The sequence below is a fragment of the Prionailurus bengalensis genome, chromosome B3 (assembly GCF_016509475.1).
Source record: "Prionailurus bengalensis isolate Pbe53 chromosome B3, Fcat_Pben_1.1_paternal_pri, whole genome shotgun sequence".
In the NCBI taxonomy this organism is placed as follows: Eukaryota; Metazoa; Chordata; class Mammalia; order Carnivora; family Felidae; genus Prionailurus; species Prionailurus bengalensis.
Window position 1 is genome coordinate 28,125,859 of NC_057355.1, and position 13,161 is coordinate 28,139,019.

The 13,161-nt window shown below is 37.6% G+C and overlaps 1 protein-coding gene across 1 annotated transcript in view; it reads right to left on the bottom strand.

The window, feature by feature from the left end:
• Positions 1 to 13,161, bottom strand: part of HERC2 (HECT and RLD domain containing E3 ubiquitin protein ligase 2) — a 278,735-nt gene that overhangs the window by 141,947 nt on the left and 123,627 nt on the right. The window contains 12 exon segments of the mRNA XM_043554905.1: positions 1,131 to 1,322; positions 2,268 to 2,419; positions 2,777 to 2,913; positions 2,992 to 3,165; positions 3,716 to 3,849; positions 6,241 to 6,436; positions 6,525 to 6,652; positions 6,752 to 6,884; positions 7,314 to 7,528; positions 9,671 to 9,821; positions 11,135 to 11,238; positions 11,627 to 11,797. Of these exon segments, the coding sequence (XP_043410840.1) occupies positions 1,131 to 1,322; positions 2,268 to 2,419; positions 2,777 to 2,913; positions 2,992 to 3,165; positions 3,716 to 3,849; positions 6,241 to 6,436; positions 6,525 to 6,652; positions 6,752 to 6,884; positions 7,314 to 7,528; positions 9,671 to 9,821; positions 11,135 to 11,238; positions 11,627 to 11,797 (1,887 nt within the window).

A 13,161-nucleotide genomic window follows, 5' to 3' on the forward strand; every position in this document is an offset into this window, starting at 1 on the left:
TTATGACCCTGCACTTCCACTCCTTGGTATATAACAGAAGAAATGGAAACAGGTGTTCAAACAAAAACTTGTACACAAATGTTCCTAGCAGCATTACTCACAATGGCCAAAAAGTAGAAACAAGCCAAATGTCCAACCATGGATAAAAGGATAAATAAAATGTAGTATATTCATATATTTTAACCATAAAAAGAGATGAAGTACTGAAACATGCTAAGTGAAATAAGCCATATACAGAAGGCTAAAAATTATATGAAATATAAAAATTATATTTATATGAAATATTCAGAATAGGAAAATCTACAGAGCTTAAAACAGATTTGTTGTTGCCAAAAGCTGGGGGAGTGGGAAATCAGGAGCTGCCACTAAATGGGTATGGCTTTGCATGAGGGTACAAAAAAGTTATGTAACTAGATACTGGTAATGCTTGTACAACACTGTGGATATGCTTAATGCTAATCAATTATAAAGTTGTTTAAAATAATATGTTTTACTACCAAGGGATACAGGAGTAAAATGTATCATTTTAAACAACTTTATAATTGATTAGCATTAAGCATATCCACAGTGTTGTACAAGCATTACCAGTATCTAGTTACATAACTTTTTTGTACCCTCATGAGAAAGAATGAAATATGGCCCTTTGTAGCAACGTGGATGGAACTGGAGAATGTTATGCTAAGTGAAATAAGCCATACAGAGAAAGACAGATACCATATGGTTTCACTCTTAGATGGATTCTGAGAAACTTAACAGCAACCCATGGGGGAGGGGAAGGAAAAAAAAAAAAAGAGGTTAGAGTGGGAGACAGCCAAAGCATAAGAGACTCTTAAAAACTGAGAACAAACTGAGGGTTGATGGGGGGTGGGAGGGAGGGGGGTGGTGATAGGTATAGAGGAGGGTACCTTTTGGGATGAGCACAGGGTGTTGTATGGAAACCAATCTGACAGTAAATTTCATATATTGAAAAATAAATAAAATAAATAAAATAAAAATAAAATAAAATAATTGTAAAAAAATGATACATTTTATGTTATTTTCATTTTACCACAATAAAAAAAATTTATAAAGAGAAAGAAAAGATGAAGAAAAAACCTTGGCATTTTCATAAATGACTAGTGTCAACCTACCAATCAGCCGAAGTGCTGTCTGTGTCAGGGCAAGCATGCCAGAGTTCAGCAGGAGGTTCAGGTTGTTTGCACCATGTTGCAGGGTGAGCATGCTGAGCATCACCAGGAGAAAGCGAGCTTGTGGGGTCGTCCCCAGGCTTGGTCCTGACGGGTTCTCATTGGTAATGGTTTGTAGAGGGACAGGCTGGATACCTAAATGGCATTAGCACCCACATAAATTTCTTGCATGTGGATATAAGAACATACAGATGAGGAAAACAATAGCAATTTTTTAAAAACTATGTTTTTCAATGGGTTTCCAAAGAGTGTGGACATCAGGCAGCTGTTCATTGCTTTGCAATAATCCTACCACCATCAATCCACATATACCTATTTCCATTTGTCTGCAAAACTTAACATGCAGCTCCTCTAAATATCCCTGGTGGCTTACTCATTTTATTTCATATACAAGAGTCATATTTCACTTCTCTTCCACAAAACCAATCCTAGCATTTCTCTGCAGGTGCTCAAACTATTCAATAAATTAAGTATTAATAAAGGATATACACTTTAGGGTATATGGTGTTAGTGATACACATGAAAATGTTAAAATGTAAAAGCTTACTATTAGGACACTACAAAATTGTGTCTTCTGCTGAATTTTGAAAGTTCCGTTTAAAATTTGAGAAACCTTAAAGCAGCTTAGAGTATCAGTCTACGGGCACCTGGGTGGCACAGTCAGTTAAGTGTCCAACTCTTGATTTCAGCTCAGATCATGATCTCACAGTCATGAGATCAAACCCTGAGTTGGGGCTCCACACTAGGCATGGGAGCCTGCTTAAGATTCTCTCTCTCCCTCTCCCTCTGCCCCTAACCCCACACATAGGAACGTGTGTGCACACTTTCAAAAAATAAAAATAAAATATAAATATATTTATATATCTATAAATATAAAAATAAAAAATTTTTTAAAGATTATCATTCTAATGTACAAAGTTATTAAAGTCTTCTCAAAGAGCAAAAAATTAGCATTTGTAAGTTTCCACAACATATAATTAAGAGCCAAAGTATAAGATAATGCTAACATGATTACGGGCAATACTTCAACAGCAATCTTAATACAGCCTTTTAAACATCAGATTTTTTTTTTTAACTCACCAAGCTCTTTAAATTTTGCATTTGCATCTATCAAAACATTTCGAATATTCTGAACAGCCCAAGCATATAGCTTGCCAAAAGTTACTTCCAGCAGCATCCGATTAAAAGGTGGGATCAAATCAACATCCTTTAGGCAATCCATAAGAGGTTCCCTTTCAAACAAAGATAAAGAATTTTACGTGGCACATTGCCGGAAAGGGGGCGCCTGAGTGGCTTAGTCAGTTGAGCGTCCGACTTTGGCTCAGGTCATGATTTCACAGTCCATGAGTTCAAGCCCCGTGTCGAGCTCTGTGCTGATAGCTCAGAGCCTGGAGCCTGCTTCAGATTCTGTCTGTCTCTCTCTCTCTCCGCCCACTCCCCCCACCCCCCACCACCCCACTTGCGCTCTCTCTCTCAAAAATAAACATTAAAAAAAAATCAGAATATTGCCAGACTTTTAATTTCAATAAAATAATGTCTTGTTGCCAGAATTTCCCTTATTAAGAAAAAATGTTATAATAAAGTTTTACCCTATATCAATCCCCTCAGGAATAAGTCTTTGCCATCCACAGAACATAGCATACTGCACAGATGGAAGTAAGAAATTTTTGGTTGCCAGTTTTAAAATTGTATCTATCCCTTCCAGACGAACTTCTGCTCTCTCCAACTGCAAAATATGAATGCATACAGTTAAATGTTGTGTATATTATCCCATGCAGAGAAGAATGTTTTTAGCAAATTTTACCTGTTTTAGTAGGCACTTTCTCATTTTTTCCACATCCACTGGCTCTTCCTTAAGGGCAAATTCAGCAATTGTACTGAGGAGCGCAGACTGTGGATAGAGACCCTGAACATTCTGCTTCAACCACTTGTATTTGTGAACACCTGTAACGGTACTCAACAGTGGTTGCCATTTATCCTGACAAAAGAAAGCCATTTTCACCATTAGTTTACCTTATTAACATGGGCTCTGAAACAGTTACTCAAATAAATTATAAATAAATGCAAGTACGTTTAAATTGGTAAAATATTTTAAATTAAGTAACTAATTTATGGCAAAAATAACTATGCCATAAATAGGCTTATAAATGAATTTATAATCTCTATACTTACATACTTTGGAACAGACTAACATGGTATACAAAGTTAAATTATCATAGGTTTCAACAGCCTATGTGACCAGGACAGTTTCTAGAGCAAAGTATACATTCAGTGAATGAATGGCAAATGAATAATGATATAATGTACTACTAAAAGTAAAAGGGAACACTTTTCCAGCTATCGATCTAACCAGGACACCATAAATCAAGTGTGTCAGGCATGACTGGGGCGGTCACCCATATGTATAATAACCCACTACACTCTCTATCCTATAGACGCTCAAGGACAAAGTGACAATACTTATGGGTTCCCTTGCTATGTGCTGTGTTTCTATTCAGCCAGCCTCAGAATCACAGAAAATACTTCACCTTAGGTGATTTAATTGTAATGGGTCTTTTATCCACATTTATAGGACTATGTGGCAAAATGCAAGCTTCTTCTAAATCACTCTCTTCATTTCCAATTTTTTCTTCATCATCTGTAGATTCTGGCTTCTTAGGAACTATGATTAAAAACATCTTTCATTATAAAATTCATTTACTTATATACAATTTTAAATTAAGAAGTATTAAATATGCATGAAGGTAAAGGACCTATTTTACTCAAACATGTAAATACCACTGTCAACTGAAATGCTCAAACTACAAAAGTAAAAACTATCATGATTATTCTCACATGACATTCAATAATAACACTCTGCTACTCCACATCATGTACAGAAAGATGGGGAAGGTGCTATGATGGTCATACAGAAAGAGAAGCCCAGTAGTCAGCAAACTTTTTCTTAAAGGGCCAGATAGATGGTGAGTATTTTAGTCTTTGCAGGCCAGTCAGTCTATTGCAAATACTAGATTCTGCTGTTGCAAGCTGAAAAGCAGCTAACTTTATTTACAGATGCTTGAATTTAAACTTCATATAATTTCCATGTGTCAAACATATTATTCTTCTTTTGGTTTTTTAAAGTAACTTTAAAATTCAAAACCCAATCTTAGCTCATGAGCAACATACAGCAAGCAGCAGGCTGCATTTGTCCCCAGCTTGCCCACTCTGGACCAATGCAATGAATCTGTCACCACTATGCAACTGAACTGAATTAACTGGATACCTTTTACTATGTTAGTCTCTTTAATTTGGGAAATTTCTATTGAATTTTCAATATGATATGTGGTGTTGCTTTCATATTTTTGCTCCCTTTCAAGACTTTTAGTTTATTTCTTCTCAGCAAGTAATATAATAAGGAATATAATTAATAATACACATGAGCAGTAAACACTAACACAGCAGGTCTGGGTTGCCCAAACTCTGCAAATTCCCAAGAAACACTGTCCTTTCAGCACTTGGCCATCTCCTGTGAACTGAGATCCAAGTCCTTGACATGTTCTGCCTGAGAAAATTGTTTCTGTATGCCTGAGGTCTAAGGCCATGTTTTCCAGTTTGAACAGACAGTTTATGCTAAGAATGTGACTTACAGTTATCACCTGTTTCTACTGTGGAAGCTAGAGTCTAAATAACTGAGAGTAACCATGCAGGCCCCATATGTCTATGTGACTGACCCACAATAATAATCTTGGATGCCAAGGCTCAGGTGAGCATCCTTGCTGACAGCCCTTCACACATGCTGTCACACATCACTGCTGAGAGAACTAAGCACGGCCCTATGCAGCTCCACTGGGAGGGAACTGGAAGCTTAGGCCTAGTTTTCTTTGGATTTCCCTCAATGTGCCTTTCCTTTTGCTGATTTTAATCTGTATCCTTTCACAGTAATAAACTGTAACTGTGAGTATAACAGCTCTTCTGAGTCCAGTGAATCATCAAATTTAAGGGTGCTTTTGGTGAGCCTAACACAGCACCAGTAATAATCATTTATAAGTTATTTGATTTTCTTAAAATAAAAACAAAAACAGCTTCAAACTTACACAACTAAATATTTAAACCCACAACAAGAAACTTTAAGAGGTGACAACATGGCCTCAGAATCCATGGAGGCGATGGCCAGGTGGTGAGGGCATCATTGTTCCTCAAGCTGAGATGGTGGTCTCCCAGGCCTGTGCCTCTACTATGAATTTCCTTACTACCTAGGTTAAAGGGATCCCAGAAGCATTCCTACCATGATTTCCTGATTCAGAGCATCTCTAGGATTCAGGCAAATTGTTGTGGTTAAGAGTTTTCTCAAGAACAATCAATTCAGGATGGCTTCTAACACAAAGTTAGTCTTTTATGACATCATTGTTCATAATGTCCATCAAAAACTCAGTAAATAATAGTTTAATAAGCTTATCTGTGAATAAATTGGTATAATTCATAAGAATATAATCAGAAATTTCTGCAAAACGTGTTTATAATCACAATTAACCAAATTCCAAAGTATTTCATGTACTTGTACTCAAATTTTGCTCATTTAATATAAAAATTCTCCACATCCCTAAACAGTTGCTTCCTGAAAATATTAGTAATTCTTTTAGTTCCTTTTATAACAATTCTCCATGTATCAGAATACTCAATATTTCCAAAGGAAAACATTTCCTTACAATAATGGCAAGACTAACTAAAAGAATAAACATTCTCATATATCTCATTTACCAGGACAAGTGATTAAAAAAAAAACACTTCCTCTTCCCCATCAATTTAATAAAGTTTATAGTATTTACCTTGTACAGCATCAATTTAGTAATTACCAAATCATAACATACTCAATAGCAAAGTTGTATCATTATCTGATGTCTAAGAAAAATAAGCAGGATTTGTCTATTTAATCATAAATACACACAACAAATATCATGGCAGTTGTGGAAATCCACATGTACTAAGCAGTAGCAAACAGCTTCACTCAAATCACAGACTCAAATATACTGGGGAAAAGCACACACTTTGACAGCATCTTCCCATCTTTTACCTCTCTTTTTCCTTCGTTCTCGAATTATCTTCTGAACTATCCTCCTCCAACGGGGCAAAGAACTTAACAGTTTAAACTTGGACATTATAGAGAGATCATTACAAACTGCAGGTCTTAGTTCATTAAAGAGGAATCTCAAACGTTCAATGACTGGAGCGCAGACTTCCTTGTAAGAACGACCCTGTTCTTGATGCGTCTACAAAGTTAAATATGAAAAGACAACTTAACAAATATTTTACCAACTATCTGCAAAACACACAAAAAAAGAATAAAAATGTATTCACCTTAATGAGTGAGCATTTTGCTTGGTAAACAACTCTACAAACATCCACTACTGATTTAGGCAATGTTCTGTGCTTTACTTGCTCAATACCAAGGGTTCCTGCGTGAACTAAAGATAATGCCACGTGACCTGTAAAAGACATTTTTAAAAAGGGGCAGCGTAAGAATGAATACACATTGCATGTCAGTTGAAAAACGTACAGTATAGCTAAAATGTCAAGATTCATACCTAAATCTTCATGCTTTAAAAGGCAACATAATAGTAAGCGGCCAACCTCTTCCACAGGGTGCTCAGGAGGAAAAGTGATTGGTGTGGTCAAATGGCACTGCCTACAGTACCTTTCTATTTGACACAGAAAGTCCTGTAACAGAAACAGCTGGAGGGTAACTTCAGAGCCACCTAACACGCCCTCATAAATTCCAAACTACATGCCACAATTTCTAATGTACTTGCAATCAGCAATGCTTCTAAAACATCACTGACATATTGAATTGAATCAGCCTTTTTTTCTTTTTCTTTTTTTTTTTTTTTTTAAAGACAGCGCGCATGCACACAGGGGAGGAAGCAAAGGGAGAGAGAGAACCTTAAGCGGGCTTCATGCCCAGTGCACAGCCTAACACAGGGCTCTATCTCATGACCTTGAGATCATGACCTGACCTGAAGTCAAACCAGACCTACAAATAATATGTAACTAAAGTCTGTGCTAAGCAAATCAGAGAACATGAAAGTGTTCACATATCAAAGTTTTACGGTAAACCAAGGACACTAAGTGTGGGAAGGCCTCGCTCACCTTCACATTGTGATCCTGTATGTTATTGTCAGCAATGGCTTGCAGGAATGCCTGAGAATGGTCTCCTAAGGCCCGTCTGTGGGAGCAGAGTCGGGACTTGCTAGCAGGAGTGCCTCCAGGAGAGCTACAATGGTCCTCGTCTTTCTCCTCATTGTAGCTATAGTGGATCTGGCTGGTCTGTAGGCCTCCAGAGAAGATGGATGACTGAAGCCACTCTAGAAAGTGCATATGCAAACATTAAAGAGAAACGTGAGTGTACTATTCAGAAATAAACATTGATATAAAAGATAAGAAGTGAATATTTGATTTAAGAGGAAAAATTCAGCATCATTCATATTAAAGAGTCACATCTAACATTTATATAGACTGGCTTATAATCCCTATGTCTGCATGAAAATAGGTTAACACTTCTGGCTATTCACTACATCTTAAGCATGGTATCAGAACTCAGTATAATAGTTCCAGTACAACTTTTCTAGATACCCAGTAAAACATGGAGCTGACTGATTCTACTGATATTGTGGGAACACTGGGGCATTGCATTTTACTAGGGAGAGCAGCATGGAGGCAACACTTACACAAGCAATCACTCAATTTCAATTAGGATAACTGTATGCTACAAAGTACTACAGTTGGTACAAGAGTATATAGACCTCCACTACTGCAAGAGTCGGTAAAGGATTTTCTGTGGAAGTGACAACTGAGCAGAGATCTGGATAAAGATAAAAACACTGAGCATCCAGGTAGGAAAGCAGCACATGAGAAGGGGACTACAAAGAAAAAACATACTTAGGGCAGGACATATTTCCCTAGAGCATTAATCTAATAATAAAAATGAGAGACTACTAATCATATAACATGGGACCTTAGTAAGAGACAGATCCTTGGAGACTGGAGACCCAGTAGACTATGTGTGTCTCACAAAGGAGACCTGCGTGAGGCATGGCTAGACACACAAGAATATGCATCAGTGCCAATGTGGATGCTCATTCTAATTGCTAAGATAACTGGAGTGAGATTCACCCAAAAAAATGAAGAATCAGTTTGTTCATTGCTACAAATTTTTTTCAATGACTTCTGTTATCAAAATAGTCCTCCAAAACCCAAGCAATCAAATTTGGGATGTACTCCATGTTCTTTTACTGAAAATTTAGATTTTAGAAGATCCAGGAGCATTCTCCTAAGTGCTACATTAATTCTAAAACACAAATATGATCATGACCTTCCCTAGGTCTCTATATTTAGAACTCCCTCTAATCTCTCAAAGATACTGCTCTAAAGGTGGTTTCTGATGGCTTAGGCCCCACCCACCAGGGCCCATAGTACTTTCTGATCAATTCTACTCTGACTCTTCTCATTTCCCACCCTCTTTGCTGATTTAGAAGAAATGTATCTTCCCCATACTACAAATATTTGAGGGAAAGGATGAGTCCATCCCCCTGAGAGGCTCTGCAGGCAGCAAAATGCCCAGCATGCACACCAAAGGCTTGTTCCAGAAGGCTGGGCTGACCAAGTACATTGACCATCCTTGCCCACTAGCATTCTCTCCTGACAGTACACATACACAAGCAACAGGAAGCCCTACTTTTCTTAACAAATTCTCCTCACACACCTGTATTTCTGCCCAGAAGATTCACACACTCACTTTTCTGGGACTCCAATGTCCTTACTCCACCTCTGATGGGGTTTCTTCCCCATCAGAACAAATTACAAATGTCTCCATTTCATGCTCTTCTACCCTGTGTACTGCTCTATTATAATGTCTGGCTCATCATCACACAAAAAGCACCTAAAAGCAGAAAAGTGTCTAATGCACACTTAATGCATTGAGCACCTAGCATGGTAACTCATACTGAGTATTTACTCAGTAAATGCTTGCTGGATGGTTGGCAGACAGAGAAATGTAGGAATATGTAAACAAAACTTTAAATCCACCTTATGGAATATAGTGAAATTTTATTACTTTAGGTCATTAAAAAGGTCGCAATCCCAAAAGGTATTTGGGTCTAGTAAAAACACAATCCTCAAAAAGAATATTATCCCCAATAGGAACAGCCAATCCATGTCACATGGAGACGACAGCCAAGTTGAACCCATCTGTTACAGGAAGCAAAAGTGAGAGCACGCATAGGACTGATATTTCCATGCACCTGTTAGCTTCCTCTGCTGCCACAGGTCATGAGAGCAAATGAAAGCCATTCACAACTATTTCTATTTCATTGGTTTAGTGTCATAGTCCCACGATCCTTATTTTTACTCACCAACAACTGTGTTGATTCTTCTCCTATTCTAAATAGCACGTAAGACTCAGCTAAAATAACCTTCTAATCTGTTAGCAGAAAGCAAATTTTTCTTACTGGCACATTCGATCTCAACCGGAGACAGTGGTGTGCTCATAGCTAAATAGGAAGCATGTAATCCGAGAAGTAGGCCCAGATTCCTTTCTGTGTCTATCAGAGGTGAAGAGAGACTTCCCAGATCTGGTATGGTAACAACTTCTTGGTCAGGCTTGGAAAGATAAATTTCATCATCAGTCTGAGAAAACAGGGTTAATTGAAAACATAAAAACCAAAAGAGCAACAGCTTATATCCCTAAACAAGACAAAGTTCCATGAGGAAGAGAAGCAGATGCTCTGGATACCCTTTTCCTACATCCTATTATGCTGCTATACATGCTGTGTGCTGTAGGCACACCCTACAAAGCAAACAGATCTACTGGTGGTAAAACCAAAGCTCAGATAAACAGGTAAACTAGAGGGGCTCTTGGGTAGCTCAATCAGTTGAGTGTCCAACTCTTGATTCGGCTTGGGTCAAGATCTCGCGGTTTGTGAGTTCGAGCCCTACCTGGGTCTCTGCACAGACAGTGCAGAGCCTGTTTGGGATCCTCTCTCTCCCTTTCTCTCTGTTCCTCCCTTGTTTCTCTCTCTCTCTCTCTCTCTCCCCCTTCCTCTCTCTCACACACATACACACACACACACACACACACACACACACACACACAATAAATTTTTTAAAAATTTAAAAATCAACAGGTAAACTAGATAATTCCTTAAAGAATCAAATAGAAGTTTACAGATTGACTGTATACTTCAGAAAATATACTGAATTGTTACATGCATAAATAACACCCCCAAAAACCCAAAAATATGAAAGGACTGCTGTGAGTAGTGAACTAGGACCACAATATGTGGAGGTATAAATTTATGTTAACAAAAAGAAACCAGTTAGAAAAGAGATCAAATGAAAAAAAACTTTGCCAGTCTTATTAGATAATTTACAAGCAAAGTCAATCTCTCCCTATGCAATGCTTTAAGTCTTACCTATGTGGCATTTAATAAATTTTATTACTTATGGATCTATACCTGGAAAACCAATCCCAACATATAAATTCCAAAGCTCATGCATAGGTAGGACATACTTCTATTCTAAAGAATTATGCTACTAGATAATTCTTCCCCCAAAAATATATATCTCAAGATAGTAAGCCACTTCAAATTTCTACATAAGCTTACAATAAAACTGTAAAGGCCAAAGGTTAACCCCTTTTTGTGTGTGGAAAAGTGTCTACATGTGTTACAAATTAACAACTTTTACAATAATTTTTCAAGACCAATACTTCATAAATCTTAACACGAATAAGTGTAAATAAATTCATTTATGAAAAAACTTCTAAAGGATCTTTATATGTATCACTTAATGACACGCACCTCCACCGAAAGGCCCCATTATCAATAATACTTCAAGGTAAAAACCACCTATCACAAATATACAGAGGAGGTCTCCCCTGAAGTTCACCATGATGCCCACGCACACAGTCTCACCTCCAGATACTGGCCAACACAGAAGGCATGCATTGATTCCCGGGTGTCTTCAAACTGCAAAGCAGCTTCCAAAGCTACCACTGGGTCTTCCCCTGCAAACTGAGCTAAAACAAAAAAAACAAAAGCAACATTATTTCAATACAATTTGCTTAGACACCAATAGTAGAAATGTCAAGTAGGAAATAGATCAGGCAGGTGACTCCAGTGTGAGGGTTACCAAAGTATAATAATGATCTTTCATCCCCTCCCAGAGCTGCCTGCGCCAACTCAGGATTTGAAACAAGTTTCAACAGGTGTTGAAACAAATACAAAATGATAAGGAATTCTTCAAACCTGTTTGAATTTGCTGATAGGCCGCACACCAAAGTCACCAGTAGATTAAAACATGGCGGGTGGAGCAATATACTCAACTGATCGCTTAAAAGCCAAATACTCTGCTCAAAATGGCACATGCTGTAACTTTTAACCATGAAGTAGAAAGTGAGGCCTTACCAAGAATACTATTTCCTGTTAATGACTGTGTCTGGAAGTCCTTTATATCATATACTTTCCCATCAATCACAGTCCAGAAGCCTCCATCTTTATTGTGGTTCTCCAAATCAGCTTTGCGTATCTGTGTCACCTCCTCATTATTTCTACAGTTCTGACCTGTAAAAAATGATTCTGCATATACAGAAACCAAAATTAATCAATCAATAGATCAAGAGATAAAGCAATAGAACAAATCATGCAAAAAAACTATAAAGGGAAATAGACAAATCCATAATCACAATAGGAGATTAACATATCTCTCGCTGTAACTAATACCACAAACAAAAATTCACTAAGAATATGCAATGATTTGGGGCGCCTGGCTGGCACAGTTGGTTGAGCGTCCGACTTCAGCTCAGGTCATGATCTCACAGTCTGTGAGTTCGACCCCCACGTCAGGCTCTGAGCTGACAGCACAGAGCCTGCAGCCTGCTTCAGATTCTGTGTCTCCCTCTCTCTCTGCCCCTCCCCTGCTCATGCTCTGTCTCTCTCTGTCTCAAAAATAAATAAAAACATTAAAAAATAAATGCACAAAGAACATGCAATGATTATAAAACAAAACAAAAACAATATCACATGAGCAGCATGAATAGCAAATCTGACTATGTATAAGGCAATAAAGCAAATCCCAAAAATTTCAAAGAAATAAAGTTACAGAGCATATGCACTGACTACAATGCAGTTAAATTACAAATAGGTAACAAAAATAAAATAAAAATTCATATTTGACTTCCCAGAAAAAAATGTCTATAGAAAAAATACAATGAATGATAATGAAAATACTATAGATCCACACTTCTAGAGCTAAATATGTGTTTAAGGGCATTTATACCTTTAAATATATATAGTAGAGGGAAAAAAAGCAAAAAAGTAAATAAGTTAATAAACATTAAATCAATATAATTCTAAGAGTTCACGATAGTCAAAAATTTTAAAAAGGGGCACCTAGGTGGCTCAGTCAGTTAAGTGTCCAACTCTTGATTTCGGCTCAGCTCATGATCTCACAATCAGGAAATTGAGCCCTGAGTCAGGGTCTGTGTTGGGCATGAAGCCTGCTTAAATTCTCACTCTCCATCTACTTCTGCCCCTCCCAGGCTCACTCTCTCTCAAAAACAATAAGTAAATAAAAAATAAATAAATAAAATAAAAACAGAGGAGGAGGGGAGGAATTAAGGGGAAGATGAAGGAAGAATGCCTCACTGGTCACTTTTCAAAGTGCTAGGACATTAACTCAGTATCACTGAAAAATGATATAGGGAGGTGATTGAAGAGGGGAGTCAAGCTAGGATCATGTCCTTACCTGTACAAATTGTACTTTGTACTACCCAAACAAATGAAGGCAAGGTTGCTAGGGGATTTTATAGAAGACAGACTGTATATGAACTCCCTGGTCCATCTGAACAGAACTGAAGGTGGGTGTCACACAGAATCACAGGCCTCAGAGCCAATGAAACAAGAAACACACAGCATGACCTCAGACACACTCTATCAAAAAC